At 51.6% G+C, this 23,915-nt stretch overlaps 1 protein-coding gene across 2 annotated transcripts in view; it reads right to left on the bottom strand.

Annotated features, from left to right (window-relative positions):
* The window catches only part of ulk3 (unc-51 like kinase 3), a 43,552-nt gene continuing 19,637 nt past the window's right edge, over positions 1-23,915 (bottom strand). For both annotated transcript variants that reach the window (XM_078429929.1, XM_078429931.1), the window contains 10 exons: positions 22,943-23,098; positions 21,824-21,929; positions 21,118-21,158; positions 18,012-18,114; positions 14,361-14,425; positions 11,755-11,833; positions 10,622-10,662; positions 9,748-9,795; positions 7,200-7,266; positions 1-1,357 (listed from right to left, as the gene is read on the bottom strand). In XM_078429929.1, coding sequence (XP_078286055.1) covers positions 1,341-1,357; positions 7,200-7,266; positions 9,748-9,795; positions 10,622-10,662; positions 11,755-11,833; positions 14,361-14,425; positions 18,012-18,114; positions 21,118-21,158; positions 21,824-21,929; positions 22,943-23,098 — 723 coding nt within the window. In that variant the 3' untranslated portion in view covers positions 1-1,340. The remainder of the gene's footprint in view (positions 1,358-7,199; positions 7,267-9,747; positions 9,796-10,621; positions 10,663-11,754; positions 11,834-14,360; positions 14,426-18,011; positions 18,115-21,117; positions 21,159-21,823; positions 21,930-22,942; positions 23,099-23,915) is intronic.

Here is a 23,915-nt window from a genome sequence, read left to right as displayed (position 1 = left end):
TCCTCCAGAGATGGTTTACAAGAATGATCCCAGGAATGAGTGGGTTAACATATGATGAGCGCTGGGCCTGTACTCGCTGGAGTTTTGAAGGATGAGGGGGGGACCTCATTGAAATTTACCGAATAGTGAAAGGCCTGGATAGAGTGGATGTGGAGAGGATGTTTCCACTAGTGGGAGAGTCTAGGACCAGAGGGCACAGCCTCAGAATTAAAGGATGTTCCTTTAGGTAGGAGATGAGGAGAAATGTCTTTAGTGGTGAATCTGTAGGATTCTTTGCCACAGAAGGCTGTGGAGGCCAAGTCAATGGATATTTTTAAGGCAGAGATAGGCAGATTCTTGATTAGTACGGGTATCATAAATCAGCCATGATTGAATGGCAGAGTAGATTCGATGGGCCAAATGGCCTAATTCTGATCCTATGTCTTATGGTCATGGTCAGGATTGAACCCGGATCACTGGCTCGATAGCTGTACATCAGCCATGATTGATTGGCGGAGTAGGCTCATTGGGTTAGAATCACCTAATTCTGCTCCTGTGATTTACAAACTTATGACCCATTATTTAACCTGCTGCGTCCCCTGGTTCTGGCGATCAGTGGCCGATTCCCATGTGCTGCAGCTGACCCTGATGTACTTCAAAGAACAAGTGGCAGAGCAAGATGTCAAGAACAAAGTGCTGGAGGTACTCAGCGGGTCAGGCAGCATCTGTGGAGGAAAATGGACAGGCGAAGTTTCGGGTCAGGACCCTTCTCCAGACTGATTGTTTCACACATCTATCCACCCCCTCCCTAGAATCTGTCTGACCCGCTGAGTTCCTGCGGCAAGGGTCCTAGCACAAAACACCGAGTGTCCATGTTCTCCGGAGATGCTGCCTGACCCGCTGAGTTCCTCCAGCACTTTGCATCTTTTGTTTCCTCCACCATTTTGCTCAAGATTCCACCATCTGCAGTCTCTCTCGAGTCCCTGGTCAACCAAAATAATTGGTGATACCATTGGGAAAAAAATTAAAGACAAAGGAGAAAACTCCTAAAAATAAAAAGCCTAACTTAGGCCAAACTTAAATAAGACTGCTCTCCCTAAACAGCGACTTGGTAAATATATTACCTCTATGAAAAAAATTAATCTTTCTACTAGGAATGATTATTTTTTTTAAGGCTGCAAACTTTAAAACTAAGCTCCTTGTACCAGTTTGTTTACTGGCTCTGCACACTGCAGTGCTCGGCAGCTGACTTACACTGAAGGATGACTTGTACCAGAACGTACTGGAGTTATGTTGGAGATACGGCCTAGTTATATTTGAGGGTAGTTGCCAACATCGAGGTGTATCTGACACACTTGCATTCACTGGAGGGAACAATCTGTAACACAAGATTAAAGAAAAGCAAAAGATTAATTAACTGGTGATTCGAGACTTGCACCCCTTGAAGAATTGGCCGGCACGGTGGCACAGCGGTAGACAATAAACAATAGGTGCAGGAGGAGGCCATTCGGCCCTCCGAGCCAGCACCGCCATTCAATGTGATCATGGCTGATCATTCTCAATCAGTACCCCGTTCCTGCCTTCTCCCCATACCCCCTGACTCCGCTATCCTTAAGAGCTCTATCCAGCTCTCTCTTGAATGCATTCAGAGAATTGGCCTCCACTGCCTTCTGAGGCAGAGAATTCCACAGATTCACAACTCTCTGACTGAAAAAGTTTTTCCTCATCTCAGTTCTAAATGGCCTACCCCTTATTCTTAAACTGTGGCCCCTTGTTCTGGACTCCCCCAACATTGGGAACATGTTTCCTGCCTCTAACGTGTCCAACCCCTTAATAATCGTATACGTTTCGATAAGATCTCCTCTCATCCTTCTAAATTCCAGTGTATACAAGCCTAGTCGCTCCAGTCTTTCAACATATGACAGTCCCGCCATTCCGGGAATTAACCTCGTGAACCTACGCTGCATGCCCTCAATAGCAAGAATATCCTTCCTCAAATTTGGAGACCTAAACTGCACACAATACTCCAGGTGCAGTCTCACTAGGGCCCTGTACAACTGCAGAAGGACCTCTTTGCTCCTATACTCAACTCCTCTTGTTATGAAGGCCAACATTCCATTGGCTTTCTTTCTTACAGCGCTTACAGAGTCAGAGAATCGGGTTCGATCCCGACTACGGGCGCCGTCTGTACGGAGTTTGTACGTTCTCCCCGTGACCTGCGTGGGTTTTCTCCGAGATCTTCAGTTTCCAAAGACGTACAGGTTTGTAGCTTAATTGGCTTGGTGTAAGTGTAAACTGTCCCTAGTGTTTGTAGGATAGTGTTAAAGGCATGCATCGCTGGTCGGTGCGGACTCGGTGGGCCAAAGGGCCTGTTTCCACGATGTAGAAACATAGAAAGTAGGTGCAGGAGTAGGCCATTCGGCCCTTCGAGCCTGCACCGACCGCCATTCAATATGATCATGGCTGATCATCCAACTCAGTATCCCGTACCTGCCTTCTCTCCATACCCCCTGATCCCTTTAGCCACAAGGGCCACATCTAACTCCCTCTTAAATATAGCCAATGAACTGGCCTCAACTACCTTCTGTGGCAGAGAATTCCACAGATTCACCACTCTCTGTGTGAAAAAAAACTTTCTCATCTCGGTCCTAAAAGACTTCCCCCTTGTCCTTAAACTGTGACCCCTTGTTCTGTATCACTAAACTAATTAAGGCAGTGAAAGACCTGGATAGAGGGGATGAGGAGAGGATGTTTCCATGAGGGGGGCAAGTCTAGGACCAGCGGGCACAGCCTCGGAATTAACGGACAGACCTTTAACCGGAGTTAAAGACCAGAAACCGGAGTACCTGGAGAAATCCCACGTGGTCACAGGAAGAACGTGCAAACAGACAGCAGCCGAGGTCAGGATCGAACCGCGGTCTCCAGCTCTGTGGGGCAGCAGCTCTACCCTTAATTTGGGATTTGGGATACCTTTAATTTAAATTTAAAACGGAGAAGGGGGGAGAGAAATTGCAGTCGCGCGCAAACCAGGACGCACTGCGTCTTTCTCGATAAGCTGAGGAAAAGGTTTGCTCTGAGACACCTGCTTCCATTGTATAGAGGGTGGGTGGAGAATGGGGCCTTGGGTCTTTGTCGGAGTTTTCGAGCCTGCAGATAAATTATCTGTGTTCTGTCAAGTATACAGTGAGGCAAGGTCACAGTTCATGCATTGTGCTCTGGGCACAATTAACTCCTTCCTCCCCCTCCCGCCACACACAGGCTGCTGTAAGGCTGACATGGGCAAGATGCTAAACAGAGGGTGGGAGTATTTATGTGCTTTTTATTACAATTACATTCTTTGGTTTTAGAGACACAGCGCGGAAACAGGCCCTTCGGCCCACCGAGTCCGCACCGACCAGCGATCCCCGCACACTAACACTATCCTACACACACTAAAGACAATTTACACATATATCAAGCCAACTAACCTACAAACCTGTACGTCTTTGGAGTGTGGGAGGAAATCGAAGATCTCGGAGAAAATCCACGCAGGTCACGGGGAGAACGTACAAACTCCGTACAGACGGCACCCGTAGTCGAGATCGAACCCGGGTCTCCGGCGCTGCATTCGCTGTAAGGCAGCAACTCCACCGTGCTGCCCCTGACAATGTGTGCAGTGATTTACAAGGATACACATATGTATGTATGTATGTATGTATGTGTGATAGACACAAAATGCTGCAGTAACTCAGCGGGACAGGCAGCAGCTCTGGATAGAAGGGATGGGTGACGTTTCAGGTCAAGACCCTTCTTTAATCTGAAGAAGGGTTCTGACCCGAAACGTTACCTATACATGTTCTCCAGAGATGCTGCCCGACCCTCTGAATTATTCCAAAACACAAGGTGCCGGAGGAACTCAGAAGGTCAGGCAGCATCTGTGGAGGGAATGGTTTCACGGAAAGAGTAGATCGTACTGGGATTGAATGCCAGAGGAGGTGGGGGAACCGCAACGACATCAAAGCGGCGTCTGGGCAGGTGATCGAATGTGCAGAGCCCAGCGGGATAGGGAATTAAGATAGAAACGTATAATGGATAGCATAGACGCGTTGGGCTGAAGGGCCTGCTTTGTGCTGTGCCACTCTATCATTCTATAATAGTGCATGGCAGCATGTGCGTGCACATGTGTGTGTATGTGTGTGCGTGCACATGTGTGTGTATGTGTGTGCGTGCACATGTGTGTGTATGTGCCCGTGTGCACAAGCTGTTATGTGGGTGCGCACACATGCATGTGTATGTGCCTGAATGCATATGCTATTGTGTGTCTGCATGTGCATGCACATGTGTATGTAACTGCGTGTGCGTGCTATTGTGTATGTATGCACATGTGTGTCAGTACACCTGTGTGCACATGTATGTGCCTGCGTGCGCCTGCTAATGTGTGCGTGCACACACGTGTGTCTACGCATCTGCGCGTATGTATGTGTGTGTGTGTGTGTGTGTATGTGCCTGTGTGCGCATGTTAGTATGTGTGTGCACACGTGTGTGTGTGTAAGAGAGAGAGACACAGACAGCAGAAAGGTAACTGTGAGAGGAGGGATTAGGAAATGAGGTTAGGAAATAATGAGAGCCTTGGTTTCTTGTCCAACTGTGCTGTGGTAGTTTTAGTGAAGATTTGCCTGGGCGGAGATGGCTGTGATCAGGAGCCAATCAAGATGAATGTTGCTGCGAGGTTTCCAGGGGTACGCAGTGATGCTCTGCTCCATTCTCCAACCGCTGGGTCCCATTAATCACGTCCGCTGACCCCTTCCCGTTCATGAAGTTCAGTTTAGATTATTGTCACGTGTACCGAGGTAGACAATAGACAATAGGTGCAGGAGGAGGCCATTCGGCCCTTCGGCCCTTCGAGCCAGCACCGCCATTCAATGTGATCATGACTGATCATTCTCAATCAGTACCCCGTTCCTGCCTTCTCCCCGTACCCCCTGACTCCGCTATCCTTAAGAGCTCTATCCAGCTCTCTCTTGAATGCGTTCAGAGAATTGGCCTCCACTGCCTTCTGAGGCAGAGAATTCCACAGATTCACAACTCTCTGACTAAAAAAGTTTTTCCTCATCTCTGTTCTAAATGAAAGTACAGTGAAAAGCTTTTGTTGCGCGCTAACTACCAATCGGTTGCTGGTTAGTGTGGCATGACCTCTCCTTGACCACACACACGGACATGACCACACACACGGACATGACCACACACACAGACATGACCACACACACAGACATGACCACACACACGGACATGACCACACACACGGACATGACCACACACACAGACATGACCACACACACGGACATGACCACACACACGGACATGACCACACACACAGACATGACCACACACACCACTGACTCACATCATAGAGTCACAGAGTGACAGAGTGTGGAAACAGGTCCTTCGACCCAACTCGTCCACACTGGCCAACAATGTCCCAGCTACACTAGTCCCACCTGCCTGCGCTTGATCCATATCCCTCCAAACCTGTCTTATGCATGTAGGCAATAGACAATAGGTGCAGGAGTAGGCCATTCGGCCCTTCGAGCCAGCACCACCATTCAATGTGATCATGGCTGATCATTCTCAATCAGTACCCCGTTCCTGCCTTCTCCCCGTACCCCCTGACTCCGCTATCCTTAAGAGCTCTATCTAGCTCTCTCTTGAATGCATTCAGAGAATTGGCCTCCACTGCCTTCTGAGGCAGAGAATTCCACAGATTCACAACTCTCTGACTGAAAAAGTTTTTCCTCATCTCCGTTCTAAATGGCCTACCCCTTATTCTTAAACTGTGGCCCCTTGTTCTGGACTCCCCCAAACATTGGGAACATGTTTCCTGCCTCTAAGGGGCGTGGCTGTGTTCTGCAGCTGTGGCTCACCGGCAGTCTCTCCGTTTTTTTTGGTGTTTTTCTGTCATTGTCGATGTTAAATGTACGTTTTGTTTTATTTTTAATTCTGTGTATGTAGGGGGTTGGTGGGGGGGTTGGGGGAAACCTTTTTTAAAATCTCCTCCTCAACGGAGATGCGACCTTTACCGTGTTGTATCTCCGTTCGCGCTACGGCCTAACATCGTGGAGTCGGCGGCCTCCAGCTGGGATCGACCTCGAAGACTCCGGTCGCAGGGCCTGGACTTACCATCTCGGAGGCTTCGGCCGTTGGGCCCTGCAGACCGCAACATCGGGAGCTCGCAGGTCCCTGGCTGGCGACCGGCTTTTGGGAGCTCCAGCCGTAGCAGCTTCGACCGCCCCGAAGCGCAAGGTACGATCAACCCGCCCGCAGGCCCTTCATCGCCCTGCGTGGCTCGGCCGCAGCACTTTACATCGCCCGGTGGGGGCTCAGGACTCTCATCGCCCTGCGTGGCTCGGCCGCAGCACTTTCCATCGCCCGGTGGGGGCTCAGGACTTTCATCGGCCTGCTCGGCTCGGCCCTGGGACTTTCCATCGCCCGGTGGGGGCTTCAAGGGGTTGGGAGCCTCGATCGCCTCGTGGCGCCACGGGAGAAGAATGAGGAGGAGATAAGACTTTGCCTTCCATCACAGTGAGGGTATGCCTAGAGCAATCACTGTGATGGCTGTTTTGTGTAAAAAATTGTATCTGTGTGTCTTGTGCTTTTTGATGTCTACTGCCGGACCCTGACGTGAGAGGACGCTGGCGTTGAGTATTCGCCGCTTTTCCGTCAGGATAGTTTGTCTGTTTGTCTGTTTGTTTCTATGTTAATTGTATTTGTAAAGCGCTTTGAGCATGTGATAAGGCGCTATATAAAATAAATATATTATTATTATTATTAACGTGTCCAACCCCTTAATAATCGTATATGTACCTGTCTAACTGTTTCTTAAACGATGGGATAGTCCCAGCCTCAACTACCTCCTCTGGCAGCTTGTTCCCATACCCCCACCACCCTCTCTCTGTGTGAAAAAATTACCCCTCGGATTCCTATTAAATCCTTTCCCCTTCACCTTGAACCTATGTCCTCTGGTCCTCGATTCCCCTACTCTGGGTAAACTACTGTGCATCTACCCGATCTATTCCTCTCATGATTTTGTACACACGAGAGGAATAGACCGGGCAGATCATTGCAGACGTGCCAGCCCTGCCCGATGCTCCGAGATTGTACGCAAGGCACCTTGGCTTCAAAGCGGTCTGAAGATGGCACCACGTTGCGTTGCGAGATTGTAAAGTGGTCCCCCTAATACTCACTGCTCTTTATCGACTCTGAGAACAGGTCCTGATCCACCGATGTTGCTTCCTTCTGATTCTCACGCATCTGAGGCAAAAGGTTTCAGTTTCAGTTTAGTTTATTGTCACGTGTACCGAGGTACAGTGAAGAGCTGGACACAGAATTCACTTGGCATTAATTGCACTGCTGGGCAAGGTGCACAAAACATTCTGTAAGGTGTTAGATTATTCACGGAGGGGTGGGAGGGAGCAAATGGGATTGAGATAGTGGGATTCAGAGAAACAACGGGAGTTTTTTAATTGAAGATAGGCACAAAGTGCTGGAGTAGGCAGGCACGGTAGAGTTGCCGCCTTACAGCGAATGCAGCGCCGGAGACCCGGGTTCCATCCTGACTACGGGCGCCGTCTGTACGGAGTTTGTACGTTTTCCCTGTGACCTGCGTGGGTTTTCTCCAAGATTTTCAGTTTCCTCCCACACGCCAAAGACGTGCAGGTTTGTAGGTTAATTGGTTTGGTAAATGTAAAAATTGTTCCTAGTGGGTATAGGATAGTGTTAATGTGCGGGGATCGCTGGTCGACGCGGACCCGGTGGGCCGAAGGGCCTGTTTCCGCGCTGTATCTCTAAACTAAACTAAACTAAACTCAGCGGGTCAGACAGCGTCTCTGGAGAAAGGGAACAGGTGACGTTTCAGGACAAGACCCTTCTTCAGACTGAGTGTCAGGGGAGAGGGAAACTAGAGGTATGAAAAGGTTCAGAACAAAGCAAAGCCGGCACCAATGACCAAGGAAAGGTGGAGCCTACAATGATCCATTGTTGGCTGTGGAAGAGGTGAACACGAAGGGATACGAACAATGAAACTAGCAGGACGACTAGTGTGGGGGATGGGCGGAGAGAGAGGGAATGCAAGGGTTACTTGAAATTAAGGAAATCAATATTCATAGCGCTGGGTTGTAAAAGCTGCCCAAGTTAAATATGAGATGCTGTTCCTGTAATTTGCATTAGGCCATACGCTAACAATGGAGGAGGCCCAGGACAGAAAGGTCAGTGTGGGAATGGGAAGGGGAGTTAAAGTGTTTGGCAACTGGGAGATCACTTAGACCAAGTTGGACTTGGATGAAGGGATTAAAAGTATCATTAGCAAATTTGCAGATGATACAAAGCTGGGTGGTAGTGTGAACTGTGAGGAAGATGCTGTGAGGTTGCAGGGTGATTTGGACACGTTGTGTGAGTGGGCGGATGCATGGCAGATGCAGTTTAATGTGGATAAGTGTGAGGTTATCCACTTTGGTGGTAAGAATAGGAAGGCAGATTATTATCTGAATGGTGTCAAGTTAGGAAAAGGGGACGTACAACAAGATCTGGGTGTCCTAGTGCATCAGTCACTGAAAGGAAGCATGCAGGTACAGCAGGCAGTGAAGAAAGCCAATGGAATGTTGGCCTTCATAACAAGAGGAGTTGAGTATAGGAGCAAAGAGGTCCTTCTGCAGTTGTACAGGGCCCTAGTGAGACCGCACCTGGAGTACTGCAGTTTGGTCTCCAAATTTGAGGAAGGATATTCTTGCTATTGAGGGCGTGCAGCGTAGGTTTACTAGGTTAATTCCCGGAATGGCGGGACTGTCGTATGTTGAAAGACTGGAGCGACTAGGCTTGTATACACTGGAATTTAGAAGGATGAGAGGGGATCTTATCGAAACATATAAGATGATTAAGGGTATAAGAAAATAACTGCAGATGCTGGTACAAATCGATTTATTCACAAAATGCTGGAGTAACTCAGCAGGTCAGGCAGCATCTCGGGAGAGAAGGAATGGGTGACGTTTCGGTCCCGAAACGTCACCCATTCCTTCTCTCCCGAGATGCTGCCTGACCTGCTGAGTTACTCCAGCATTTTGTGAATAATAAGATGATTAAGGGGTTGGACACGTAAGAGGCAGGAAACATGTTCCCAATGTTGGGGGAGTCCAGAACAAGGGGCCACAGTTTAAGATCATCCACAATCAGTACCCCGTTCCTGCCTTCTCCCCATAACTGTAAATTGTCCCTGGCGTGTGTAGCAGGGCAATAGACAATAGACAATAGGGGCAGGAGGAGGCCATTCAGCCCTTCGAGCCTGCACCGCCATTCAATGTGATCATGGCTGAACATTCGCAATCAGTATCCCGTACCTGCCTTCTCCCCATACCCCCTGACTGCGCTATCCTTAAGAGCTCTATCTAGCTCTCTCTTGAATGCATTCAGAGAATTGGCCTCCACTGCCTTCTGAGGCAGAGAAATCCACAGATTCACAACTCTCTGACTGAAAAAGTTTTTCCTCATCTCCGTTCTAAATGGCCTATCCCTTATTCTTAAACTGTGGCCCCTGGTTCTGGACTCCCCCAACATTGGGAACATGTTTCCTGCCTCTAACGTGTCCAACCCCTTAATAATCTTATACGTTTCGATAAGATCCCCTCTCATCCTTCTAAATTCCATGTGTGAATGTGCTGGGATCGCTGGTCGGCGCGGGCATGGTGGGCCGAAGGGCCTATTTCTGCGCGGTATCTCTAAACGAAACCAATAGTGCCTTACCTTGAGTTGTTCCTTCAGGTACTCCGCTCGGCTCATGAGACTTTTGACCTGTGGGAATCAGTGAGAACAGAATAACTCACTCACTCACAAACAACATTTGAACAAAACATGGGTTAAGGGGTTGAACACGTTAGAGGCAGGAAACATGTTCCCAATGTTGGGGGAGTCCAGAACAAGGGGCCACCGTTTAAGAATAAGGGGTAGGCCATTTAGAACTGAGATGAGGAAAAACCTTTTTCAGTCAGAGAGTTGTGAATCTGTGGAATTCTCTGCCTCAGAAGGCAGTGGAGGCCAATTCTCTGAATGCATTCAAGAGAGAGCTGGATAGAGCTCTTAAGGATAGCGGAGTCAGGGGGTATGGGGAGAAGGCAGGAACGGGGTACTGATTGAGAATGATCAGCCAGGATCACATTGAGTGGCGGTGCTGGCTCGAAGGGCCGAATGGCCTCCTCCTGCACCTATTGTCTATTATCTATTGTCTATGAATTACATCCACCCATCTACCAATAACCCCCCCCTCGCCTGTATCCACCTATCACTTGCCAGACTTTGTCCCACTCCCACCTCTCTTTTCCAACTCTTCCCCCCACTACTCCAATCAGTCTGAAGATTGGTCCCAACCCAAAATATTGCCTCTCCATGTCCTCCTGAGAGGGCCAAGTCAGCACGGTGGCGCAGCGGTAGAGTTGCTGCCTTACAGAGTCAGAGAATCGGGTTCGATCCCGACTACGGGCGCCGTCTGTACGGAGTTTGCACGTTCTCCCCGTGACCTGCGTGGGTTTTCTCCGAGATCTTCGGTTTCTCGAAAACGAAAAAACTATCGGAGATATTGACCGTCGATAGGCAAGAAGAATAAGGCGACTTTGGTCCTTACCTCCGCGTGTAACAACACGCGTCTTCTCCCCTGTGACTCAGCTGTAAGAGGGATAGAGAGAGAGAACGAGAGAGAGAGAGAGGGAGAGACGGAGAGAGGGAGAGAGGGAGAGACGGAGACGGAGAGAGAGAGGGATAGAGAGAGGGAGAGAGGGAGAGAGGGAGAGACGGAGAGAGGGAGAGATGGAGAGAGGGAGAGATGGAGAGGGAGAGAGGGAGAGAGGGAGAGAGAGAGGGAGAGAGAGACGGAGAGACGGAGAGAGAGAGGGATAGAGAGAGGGAGAGAGGGAGAGAGGGAGAGACGGAGAGAGGGAGAGACGGAGAGAGAGAGAGATGGAGAGGGAAAGACGGAGAGAGGGAGAGACGGAGAGAGAGACGGGGAGAGAGAGACGGAGAGGGAGACGGAGAGAGACAGAGACACAGAGACAGAGAGAGAGAGAGATGGAGAGGGAGAGACGGAGAGAGAGACGGAGAGGGAGTGACGGAGAGAGAGAGACAGAGAGAGAGAGAGGGAGAGACGGAGAGAGGGAGAGACGGAGAGAGGGAGAGACGGGGAGAGAGCGGGAGAGAGGGGGAGGGAGGGAGAGGGAGAGAGAGAGAGAGGTGAACAGTCTGTTCGTTAAGTCCTCCATATCCTCATGCATTCCCCCACCCCCCACCCACCCCCTACATCTGCACCTATTTTTGTTCTATCTTTCTATGACAAAATATGTAGGAGGGAAAGTTCCAATTTGTGTCCCTGGCTTGGACTCAAGAGTTCAGGAGGCAACTTGACCCGTCCAGGTCAACCAATGTTGCCGAGCTGGAAAGGGTGCGGAGAAGGTTTACGAGGACGTTGCCTGGGCTCGAGGGCCTGAGGTACGGGGAGAGGTTGAGCAGGCTGGGATTCCATTCTTTGGAGCACAGGAGGATGAGGAGTGATCTTACAGAGGTGCACCAAGATCACGAGAGGAACAGACCAGGTAAATTGAGGCAGGTGGGACTAGTGTAGATGGGGGTATGTTGGCCAGTGTGGGCAAGTTGGGCTGAAGGGCCTGTTTCCGTGCGGTGTGACTGAATCGGAAGCTGTTCCAGTCTCCCTGGTCCTGTATCTCCCCCCCTCCACCCCTCCTCACCACCACTATCCCCACTCACCGGCCAGAATGGGCAGCAGCTCACCCAGGCTCTGCTGGTACAGATGCAGAGTGTCCACCGAATCGTCACCCCCTTCCTCCTGAGGGCAGAGCAGAGGGGCAGGGAGAAGGTCACCTGTTGAGGCCGTCAAGCCCTTCGGCCCATCCAGTCCCTCCCAACCCCCCGCGGGCGCTGACGAACCCCCACCGCCAAACTACCCCCAGCCGAGCATGGGTGTGCGCAGGAAGGAGAGGCCATTCGGCCCCACCTAGCCTGTTAACCACCCATTGTAAATCACGGGGCGCAGTGGTGGAGCCTGACTCAGGTGCTGCCTTTGTGGAGTTTGCTCGTTCTCCCTGTGATCACAAAGAGGAAGGTGATTGGGTCTGAAGAAGGGTCTCGACCCGAAACGTCACCCATTCCTTCTCTCCTAGATGCTGCCTGACCCGCTGAGTTACTCCGGCATTTTGTGAACAAAGAGAAAGATGATTGAACTTTATTACCTTCCACCACAGTGATGAATGTGGTGGATGTTTATGTTAAATTTTACTTTATGTGGCCGTGTGTCTTGTTGCTTTTCACGTAGTATGGCTGTGTGGCAACTCAAATTTCACTGTACCTTAATTGGTACACGTGACAATAAATTGATCTTGAAATCCTGAAATCCCATGGGCTTCATCAGTCTGAAGAAGGGTCTCGACCCGAAACGTCACCCATTCCTTCTCTCCTAGATGCTGCCTGACCTGCTGAGTTACTCCAGCATTTTGTGATACCTGGGCTTCCATGGGGCTCCGGTTTCCTCCAACACTCCTGAGACGTACAGGTTTGGAGGTTAATTGGCCTACTGGCTTTATCTTGCCCTTATTGACACAGGGAATGGAGGGACATGGATTGCAGTCAGAGGAGATTAGTCTAATTTGGCATCATTTACAACACAGACACTGTGGGATGAAGGGCCTGTTCTTTTGCTGCATGTTCTATGTGCTGTCTACTTCTATTTTGATCGGACTTTATTTGCTTTACCTTTGATCGGAACTTTACCTTGCACTAAACGTTATTCCCTTATCATGTACCTGTCCACTGTGAATGGCTCGATTGTCATCAAGACATGATTACAATCGAGCCATTCACAGTGTACAGATACATGATAAGGGAGTAACGTTTAGTGCAAGGTAAAGTCAGTAAACTCACTGGTTAGCAGGCAACAAAAAGCTTTTCACTGCCCCCTGAGAGATACACTTGACAATAAACTAAACTGGACTCTGTGTAAAAAAAAAAAATTGCTCTTAGGGCGTAGGGAGTGGATGGGAAAGTGGGATAACATAGATCGGCACGGTGGCGCAGCGGTAGAGTTGCTGCCTTACAGCGAATGCAGCGCCGGAGACTCAGGTTCGATCCTGACTACGGGCGCCGTCTGTACGGAGTTTGTACGTTCTCCCCGTGACCTGCGTGGGTTTTCTCCGAGATCGTCGGTTTCCTCCCACACTCCAAAGGCGTACAGGTTTGTAGATTAATTGGCTGGGCAAATGTAAAAGTTGTCCCTAGTGGGTGTAGGATAGTGTTAATGTGCGGGGATCGCTGGGCGGCGCGGACCCGGTGGGCCGAAGGGCCTGTTTCTGTAAATCTAAATCTAAAAATCTAAATAAATCCAAATCTAAACTTCTCCAACTTTAGATAGTTCCTCTGTCCCTCTCTTCCCCTCCCCCTTCCCAGTTCTCCCTCTATCTTCCTGTCTCCACCTATATCCTTCCTTTGTCCCGCCCCCCCTGACATCAGTCTGAAGAAGGGTCTCGACCCGAAACGTCACCCATTCCTTCTCTCCCGAGATGCTGCCTGACCTGCTGAGTTACTCCAGCATTTTGTGAATAAATAACATAGGACTAGTGCGAATGGGAGACAGATGGGCCGAAGGGCCTGTATTCATGCTGCATCTCTAAACTAAACACCCCTCTTGTAAATTACTCCTCAGGTTCACAAATCCAGTCACGGTTCTCCCCGTGTGAGCCCACAGCGTGATCCAAATAGCTTGCTCGAGGCTCCATTTTGGGGCTGGCAAAAAGGCAGTACAACTGAATGTGTCCACAAAACAGTCCTCAGCAGAAACTGATGGCACAAAAGAGGCCATTCCACCCATCAAACCAATGCTAGCCAATTGAACCAACGCTGGCCAATCGCGTTGACCCATTGTTCCAACCTGCAAAGGTGGCGCAGCGGTAGAGTTGCTGCCTCGCGGCGCCCGAGACCCGGGTTCCATCCCGACTACGGGGGCTGTCTGTGCGTTCTCCCTGAGACCACGTGGGTTTTCTCTGCTTGCTCCGGTTTCCTCCCACACTCCAAAGACGCACAGGCTTGTAGAATAATTGGCTTTGGTAAAAATTGTAAATTGTCCCTCGTGTGGGACTAGGGACATTCACTATTCCCCAGTGGACACTCGTGTCCTAGTGCGAGTGGATGGGGTGGTCGCTGGTCGGCACGGACTCGGTGGGCCGAAGGGCCTGTTGCCGTGCTTCAATTACCATGGCAATTTGAGATGGAAATTGTAATGGGTCTCATTGGAGAAGCCTTTCAAGGGGCTAGCACAGGTATGGTGGGCTGAAGGGCCTCCCCCGATGCTATAGAGGCCTCACCTGGGTGACCGCCGCTGACGCCATCTCCAGGGCAACGAGTAGTTGCGGCTTGTCCCGGGACATCTCTGAAACAGAAAGGGTCAAGGGTTGAGGGGGGAACGCACCTCATCATTGCCCCGAACTCAGCAAAAGGGGGGGGGTCTCACTCAAACACACACTAACATGCACCCACTAACACGCATGTGCCCACGTGCCCACAAACACGCACGCACTAACACGCATGCACCCACTAACACGCACCCACTAACACGCACCCACTAACACGCACGCACCCACTAACACGCACCCACTAACACGCACCCACTAACATGCACATGCCCACTAACACGCACCCACTAACACGCACCCACTTACATGCACGTGCCCACTAACACGCACCCACTAACGCGCACCCACCAACACGCACCCACTAACACGCACGCACGTGCCCACTAACACACACCCACTAACACGCACGCACCCACTAACACGCACCCACCAACACGCTCCCACTAACACGCACCCACCAACACGCACCCACTAACACGCACCCACTAACACGCACCCACTAACATGCACGTGCCCACTAACACGCACCCACTAACACGCACCCACTTACATGCACGTGCCCACTAACACGCACCCACTAACGCGCACGCACCCATTAACACACACCCACTAACACGCACCCACCCACTAACATGCACCCACCCACTCACACGCAACCAGTAACGCGCACGCACCCACTAACACGCACCCACGTGCCGACTAACACGCACCCACTAACACGCATGCACCCACTAACACGCACCCACGTGCCGACTAACACGCACCCACTAACACACACGTGCCCACTAGCAATGCACACACCCACTAACACACACATGCAAGGCCCCAATCCCGTGCTTCAACCCCGCTCCAAGGGCCCTTAGTTCAAGGCCCATCTCAAGTTCTTAGAAATAAATATCACCAGCAACTTGTCCTGGACCAGCCACATCGAAGCAAAGGCCAAGCAGGGCTCACCAACATCTCTGCTTCCCCAGGACGTTTGTCATGTCCCCAACAACCCTCACCAACATGTACAGATGAATCACAGCCTGGTTTACAAACAGCTCCATCCAAGACCGCAAGGAATTGTAGAGAGTTGAAAACACAGCCCAGACCATCTCACAAACCAACCTCCCTTCCATTGACTCAATCTACACTTCATGCTGGCCCGGCATTGACGGGCTGAATGGCCTCCATCTCTGTCACGAGAAATAACATGGGGCTGTAAAACAGCGATACAAGTTACAGCAGATGCTGGAACCTTGAGCAAAACACAGAGTGATGGAGGAACTCAGCGGGTCAGGCAGCACCTGTGGAGGGAAATGGACAGACGATGTTTCGGGTCAGGACCCTTCTGCGGACTTCAACACGAGGCTGGGATGATGCTCTAAGGCTGGAGGGTTCCGACCTAAAACACTGCCTACCCATGTTCTCCAGGGATGCTGCCTGACCCGCTGAGTTACTGCAGCACTCTGTGAAACGTCACCTATCCATGTTCTCCACAGATGCTGCCTGACCTGCTGAGTTACTCCAGCATTTTGTGTCTCCTTTGACTCAGTGCTTCCACCTGGTGGTCACTCAGTGAAGACCAAGACCAGCACTTTAAACCTAGTTGAATACCTCAATGTGAGACCAATGTTACTGTCCTATGCTTTCTACAAGACCAAGTAAATTCTGAAGAAGGGTCTCGACCCGAAACGTCACCCATTCCTTCCCTCCAGAGATGCTGCCTGACCCGCTGAGTTACTCCAGCTTTTTGTGTCTATCCAAGTAAATCCAGATGTATTCAGACCAAGATGATCCGAATTGGAGGAGGAATGTGTTGAACAGGTTTATATCATCATTTAAGTGCCGAGAAGATTTACAGAGATTTAGAAAGGTGTTGCCAGGACTTTAAGGCGAAGGGGAAAAAATTTAATAGGAATCTGAGGAGTAACTTTTTCCAAAGGGGGAGTGGGTGGGTGTATGGAACAAGCTGCTGGAGGTTGAGGCAGGGACTATTGCAATGTGGTTAGGGCAGGTTTACGGGGATACTAGACCAAGTGAACCCATTGGGCGCAAACCTCTCCTGCATTGGTGCAGCACCCTCTCCTCTCCTCCCCCCCCCTCCCCCTCCCATCCCCCTCCCCCCCTCCCATCCCCCTCCCCCTCCTCCCGAGGAGATAGAATTAAACTTTAAAATGTGAATAACTTTAAAAATATAACACCGATTTCAATGAAACTTCTTCCATTAGCACCAAAGGGACGACGGTGAGTAAGGTGGGCCTAAAATTGTTGCGCTATCGTGTACCGTTTGGGCCGTAGTTCAGGAACAAACGAACAAACAAACGAGAGTTTTAGTAAATAGATAGGCCAAACACAGGTAGATGGGACTAGTGTCGATGGGACATGTTGGTTGGTGTGGGCAGGTTGGGCCGAAGGGCCCGTTTCCATGCAGTACGACTCTGTGGCTCAAGGGGCCTGTTTCTGCGCTGTCTCAGACTAACTTAGATGGGGCATCTTGGTCAGCATGGACAAGTTGGGCCGAAGGGCCTATTTCAGTGCAGAATAAGACTAGATTAGATTAGGCGAGTGGGCAAATGCATGGCAGATGCAATATAATGTGGATAAATGTGAGGTTATCCACTTTGGCGGCAAGAACAGGAAAGCAGAGTATTACCTGAATGGTGGCCAATTAGGAAAAGGGGAGATGCAACGTGACCTGGGTGTCATGGTGCACCAGTCATTGAAAGCAAGCGTGCAGGTGCAGCAGGCAGTGAAGAAAGCGAATGGTATGTTGGCATTCATAGCAAGAGGATTTGAGTATAAAAGCAGGGAGGTTCTGCTGCAGTTGTACAGGGCCTTGGTGAGACCGCACCTGGAGTATTGTGTGCAGTTTTGGTCTCCTAATCTGAGGAAAGACATTCTAGCCTTAGAGGGAGTACAGAGAAGGCTCACCAGATTGATTCCTGGGATGGCAGGACTTTCATATGAAGAAAGACTGGATAGACTAGGCTAGACTGGAAGATTGTTCCCGATGTTGGGGGAGTCCAGAACAAGGGGTCACAGTTTAAGGATAAGGGGGAAGTCTTTTAGGACCGAGATGAGAAAACATTTCTTCACACAGAGAGTGGTGAGTCTGTGGAATTCTCTGCCACAGAAGGTAGTTGAGGCCAGTTCATTGGCTATATTTAAGAGGGAGTTAGATGTGGCCCTTGTGGCTAAAGGGATCAGGGGGTATGGAGAGAAGGCAGGTACAGGTTACTGAGCTGGATGATCAGCCATGATCATATTGAATAGCGGTGGTGGCTCGAAGGGCCGAATGGCCTACTCCTGCACCTATTTTCTATGTTTCTATGTTAGTCAAGATGGGGCATCTTGGTCAGCGTGGACAAGTTGGGCTGAAGGGACTCTTTCAGTGCTTCATGACTCTAAGACAAACAGGTTAAACAAACAAACCGCTTCAAGATGCCAATGGCAAGAAACCAAGATGGCGGTCAAACACAAAGTGCCGGAGGGACTCAGCGGGTCAGGCCACATCTGAATGGACTGAGGACATTTTGGATCGGGGCCTTCTTTCTTCACACTGATCCAAGTACCGGGGGGCCGTTTGGAAACGTTCTCTCTGCCGGGCATCGCACTCACCTCTCAGCAGGCCTCTCTCGCACTTGGCCTGCTCAAAGTTGGCTTTGTTGCCCTTGGCGACCAGCGCCTTCAGCTCCTCTGCCCTGGAGATGTACTGCGTTACCTGGCAACCGATGAAGAAGAACCAAATGAGTGGCGGCCCCAAACGTCCACGAGAATACAAAAGCGACAGGAATAAGACGAGGCTACGATAAGGCCGTAACAATAGTCTTATCTAGGACGGTCACGGTGGTGCAGCGGTAGAGTTGCTGCCTTACAGCGAATGCAGCGCCGGAGACCCGGGTTCGATCCCGACTACGGGCGCCGTCTGTACGGAGTTTGTACGTTCTCCCCGTGACCTGCGTGGGTTCTCTCCGAGGCCTTCGGTTTCCTCCCACACTCCAAAGACGTACAGGTTTGTGGGTTAATTGGCTTAGTGTAAGTGTAAATTGTCCCTAGTGTGTGTAGGATAGTGTTAATGTGCGGGGATCGCTGGGCGGCGTGGACCGAAGGGCCTGTTTTCGCGCTGTATCTCTAAACTAAACTAAACTAGGCCGCTCGGCCCATCTAGCCTGTGACATGATTATGGCCGATCAACCATGTTCCCTCACTGTCGTAACTACACCTGCCATCTTGTTCCCCCTTATTGAAGGGATCTTATTGAAACATATAAGATAATTAGGGGATTGGACACATTAGAGGCAGGAAACATGTTCCCAATGTTGGGGGAGTCCAGAACAAGGGGCCACAGTTTAAGAATAAGGGGTAGGCCATTTAGAACGGAGATGAGGAAGAACTTTTTCAGTCAGAGAGTGGTGAAGGTGTGGAATTCTCTGCCTCAGAAGGCAGTGGAGGCCAGTTCGTTGGATGCTTTCAAGAAAGAGCTGGATAGAGCTCTTAAAGATAGCGGAGTGAGGGGGTATGGGGAGAAGGCAGGAACGGGGTACTGATTGAGAATGATCAGCCATGATCGCATTGAATGGCGGTGCTGGCTCGAAGGGCTGAATGGCCTCCTCCTGCACCTATTGTCTATTGTCTATTGTCCTCCATCCCACCCCGGTCATTCCTTCTCCTCCCGATCCCATCGGGCAGAAGGTACGGAAGCTTGAAAGCGCGCACCGCCAGACTCAGGAACAGCTCCCTCCCCTCTGTTGTCAGGCTTCTGAACGGTCCTTCAGCAAGCTCGGCCACACTCTGATTCACCTCTACCCCGCAGCGGACATTGGACTTTGTCCCTGGGCGGCAGGGTGGCGCAGCAGGTAGAGCCGCTGCCTCACAGCGCCTGAAACCCCTTTTCGATCCCGACCTCGGCTGCTGTGTCTGCGTGGAGTTCGCATGTTCCCCCTGTGACCGCGTGGGTTTCCTCCGGGTGCTCCGGTTTCCTCACACGTTTCCCCAAAGGCGTGCGGGTTTGTGGGTTAATCGGCCCTCTGTGAATCCCCCCCCAGTGTGCAGGGAGTGGAGGAGACAGTGGGATAACTAGTGTGAACGGGTGCAAACTTGGTGGGACAATAGACAATAGGTGCAGGAGGAGGCCATTCAGCCCTTCGAGCCAGCACCGCCATTCAATGCGATCATGGCTGATCACTCTCAATCAGTACCCCGTTCCTGCCTTCTCCCCATACCCCCTCACTCCGCTATCCTTAAGAGCTCTATCCAGCTCTCTCTTGAAAGCATCCAACGAACTGGCCTCCACTGCCTTCTGAGGCAGAGAATTCCACACCTTCACCACGAAGGGCCTGTTCCCACGCTGTATCAAAAACCAAACCAAACTGAACTAATACCAAGAATTAATACCAAGACTTCTTCAGTCTGAAGAAGGGTCTCGACCCGAAACGTCACCCATTCCTTCTCTCCTGAGATGCTGCCTGACCCGCTGAGTTACTCCAGCATTTTGTGAATAAATACCTTCGATTTGTACCAGCATCTGCAGTTATTTTCTTATAATACCAAGAACTATATTTTGAACCTTGTGCTCTATCTATTGTGCTTGTATTGTGTTGATGTATGGAACAGAAACATAGAAAATAGGTGCAGGAGGCCATTCAGCCCTTCGAGCCAGCACCGCCATTCAATATGATCATAGCCGATCATCTAGAATCAGTACCCCGTTCCTGCTTTCTCCCCACATCCCTCGATTCCGTTAGACCTAAGAGCTAGATCAAACTCTCCCTTGAATACATCCAGTGAATTGGTCCCCGCTGCCTTCTGTGGCAGAGAATTCCACAGATTCACAACTGAAAAAGTTTTTCCTCATCTCAGTCTGAATGGTGTCAAGTTAGGAAAAGGGGACGTACAACGAGATCTGGGTGTCCTAGTGCATCAGTCACTGAAAGGAAGCATGCAGGTACAGCAGGCAGTGAAGAAAGCCAATGGAATGTTGGCCTTCATAACAAGAGGAGTTGAGTATAGGAGCAAAGAGGTCCTTCTGCAGTTGTACCGGGCCCTAGTGAGACCGCACCTGGAGTACTGTGTGCAGTTTTGGTCTCCAAATTTGAGGAAGGATATTCTTGCTATTGAGGGCGTGCAGCGTTAATTCCCGGAATGGCGGGACTGTCATATGTTGAAAGACTGGAGCGACTAGGCTTGTATACACTGGAATTTAGAAGGATGAGAGGAGATCTTATCGAAACGTATAAGATTATTAAAGGGGTTGGACACGTTAGAGGCAGGAAACATGTTCCCAATGTTGGGGGAGTCCAGAACAAGGGGCCGCAGTTTAAGAATAAGGGGTAGGCCATTTAGAACTGAGATGAGGAAACACTTTTTCAGTCAGAGAGTTGTGAATCTGTGGAATTCTCTGTCACAGAAGGCAGTGAAGGCCAATTCTCTGAATGCATTCAAGAGAGAGCTGGATAGAGCTCTTAAGGATAGCGGAGTCAGGGGGTATGGGGAGAAGGCAGGAACGGGGTACTGATTGAGAATGATCAGCCATGATCACATTGAATGGTGGTGTTGGCTCGAAGGGCCGAATGGCCTACTCCTGCACCTATTGTCTATTGTGGCCCCTGGTTCTGGACTCCCCCAACATGGGGAACATTGAGAATATCTGATCGGGTTTGGATAGCAAAGCTTTTCGCTGTACCTCGGTACACGTGACAATAACGAGGCCAAACATCAACCCTACCTTTGATCGGATGGCGGCCTGGCGGCGACAATCGGGTTCATCTGAGCACCGTGGACGGGGGAGGAAGAGGAGGGGGATTAGTGTCCAGCAACAGCACAGGAGGGGTTACACTTGGGGTTACGATGGTACCATCGTGGTCAGCCATGAAGCACACTCGGGCTGGAGGTGGCAGAGGGACTGGGGGAGGAAGGCAGAGGGGGGGGACAACGGGGGGCGGGGTGGGGGAGTTGAAGGGAAAGAGGGAAGGGGAGAAGACTGGAGGGGGGGGGGGGGAAAGAGGGGCAGAAACGGGGATGGGGAAGAGGGAGGGAGTGGGAGAGGGAGGAAGGCAGAGATGGGGGGAAGGGGAATGAGGGGGGGGTGGGGGAGTTGAAGGGAAAGAGGGAAGGGGAGAAGGGGGTTGGAGAGAGACTGTAGGGTGGGGGGAAAGAGGGGCAGAAAGGGGGATGAGGGGAGGATGAGGGAGGGAGTGGGAGAGGGACAGGGGGAGGTGGAACGTTACGGGGGGGAAGAGGTAATGGATGAGGCGGGGAAGATCGAGGGAGAGGGGGGTGTGAGAGGGGCTCGGGGAAGGGGGGAAGGAGGGAGGGGAGTGGGGATGAGAGGGGGAGAGGAGCGGGCAAGGGGGGGTGAGGGGTGGACTGTGGGAGGAGGGAGGGGGGGGGGATTTCGATACAGTCCTGGCACGGTGGGGGGTGGAACTCACAGTGTAAGGCTGGGACAAAGTACTCCAGAGACCTGCAGTAGAGGGAGAGGGCCGCAGCAAAGTCTCCCTGCGTGTCCTTCTGCACGGCGTCCATCACCAGGGCGGTCTGCAGGGAGAACCAGATGGTCAATGTGGAGGGGAGAGAGAGGGAGGGAGAGAGAGAGAGAGGGGAGAGAGGGGGGGGGAAGAGATGGGGGAGAGAGAAAGAGAGGGGAGAGAGGGAGAGGGAAAGGGGGAGAGATGGGGAGAGAGATGGGGGGAGAGAGAGGGGGAGAGAGAGAGAGGGGGGAGAGAGATGGGGAGAGAGAGAGGGGGGAAGAGAGGGGGGAGAGAGAGGGGGGGAGAGAGATGGGGGAGAGAGAGGGGGAGAGAGAGGGGGGAGAGAGAGAGATGGGGGAGAGAGAGAGGGGGGAAGAGAGGGGGGGAGAGAGGGGGGAGAGAGAGGGGGGAGAGAGAGGGAGGAGAGAAGGGGAGAGAGGGGGGAGAGAGAGGGGGGAGAGAGAGATGGGGAGAGAGAGATGGGGAGAGAGAGAGGGGGGGAGAGAGAGGGGGGGAGAGAGAGGGGGGGAGAGAGAGGGGGGGAGAGAGAGGGGGGGAGAGAGAGGGGGGGAGAGAGAGGGGGGAGAGAGAGGGGGGTAGAGAGAGGGGGGTAGAGAGAGGGGGGTAGAGATAGGGGGGGAGAGAGAGGGGGGAGAGAGAGGGGGGAGAGAGAGGGGAGAGAGAGAGGGGGGAGAGAGAGGGGGGAGAGAGAGGGGGGAGAGAGAGGGGGGGAGAGAGAGGGGGGAGAGAGAGGGGGGTAGAGAGAGGGGGGTAGAGAGAGGGGGGTGGAGAGAGGGGGGGGGAGAGAGGGGGGAGAGAGAGGGGGAGTAGATGAGAGAGGGAGAGGGAGAGAGAGAGAGAGATGGGAGAGAGATCCTGGTGGCTGGAGGAGGATGCTGGAGTAAACACGGGAGCGGGGATTTAAACGTGAGCCCCAGGCTCGGACCTTCACAAGAGGCCGCCCCTTGTCGGGGGATCACGGGGGGAGGGGGGTGGGGGTCACGGGGGGTGGGGGTCACGGGGGGAGCCCACGTCGCCCTCTACTGGCCGTGCGGGGAGCGGGCGACGGCGAGGACGTACCGCCTTGTCCAGGCTGCCGGCGGCCGGCATGTGGTCCAGGTCTACGCACGGGTGGGTGAAGAATTCCTCGAAGATCATCCGCTTCTCCGGGTCCCTCTCCAGCAGCCGCACCAGGAGATCCCGGCACTCCGGGGAGACCCGGCACCCAGCCGGGAGCTGCAGGGAGACGGGAAACGGGTGAAACATCTGGAGGAGGAGAACAGCGGGAAAACATCTGGAGCAGGAGAGAAGCGGAGAAAACATCTGGAGGGGGAGAGAAAGGGGAACACATCTGGTGGGAGAGAAGCGGGAAAACATCTGGAGTAGGATAAGCAGGAAAACATCTGGAAGAGGAGAGAGGCGGGAAAACATCTGGAGTAGAAGTGGGAAAACATCTGTAGGAGAGAAGCGAGAAAACATCTGGAGTAGGAGAGAAGTGGGAAACATCTGGAGTAGGAGAGAAGCAGGAAAACATCTGGAGCGGGAGAAGTGGGAAAACATCTGGAGTAGGAGAGAAGTGGGAAATATCTGGAGTAGGAGAGAAGCAGGAAAACATCTGGAGCGGGAGAAGTGGGAAAACATCTGGAGCAGGTGAGAAGTGGGAAAACATCTGGAGTAGAAGTAGGAAACATCTGGAGTTTGGGGAGGTGGTAAAACATCTGGAGTTGGAGAGATGGTAAAACATCTGTAGTCTAGGGGGTGGTGGTAAAACATCTGGAGTTGGAGGCAGTAAAACAGTTGGAGTAGGAGAGAAGTGGGAAAACATCTGGAGCTGGGAGAACATCTGGAGTAGAAACTGTAAAACATGTGGAGCTTGGGGAGGTGGTAAAACATCTTTAGTTGGAGAGAGGGTAAAACAGCTGGAGTAGGAGAGAAGTGGTAAAACACCTGGAACTTGGGGGAGGTGGTAAAACATCTGGAGGAGAGATGGTAAAACATCTGGAGTTGGAGGCAGTTAAGCAGCTGGAGTCGGGGGAACGCGATAAAACATCTG

Source organism: Rhinoraja longicauda, chromosome 38 (assembly GCF_053455715.1).
Source record: "Rhinoraja longicauda isolate Sanriku21f chromosome 38, sRhiLon1.1, whole genome shotgun sequence".
Lineage (NCBI taxonomy): Eukaryota > Metazoa > Chordata > Chondrichthyes > Rajiformes > Arhynchobatidae > Rhinoraja > Rhinoraja longicauda.
Note: the sequence above shows the minus strand (reverse complement) of the source record. Positions and strands in the feature narration are given on the sequence as shown.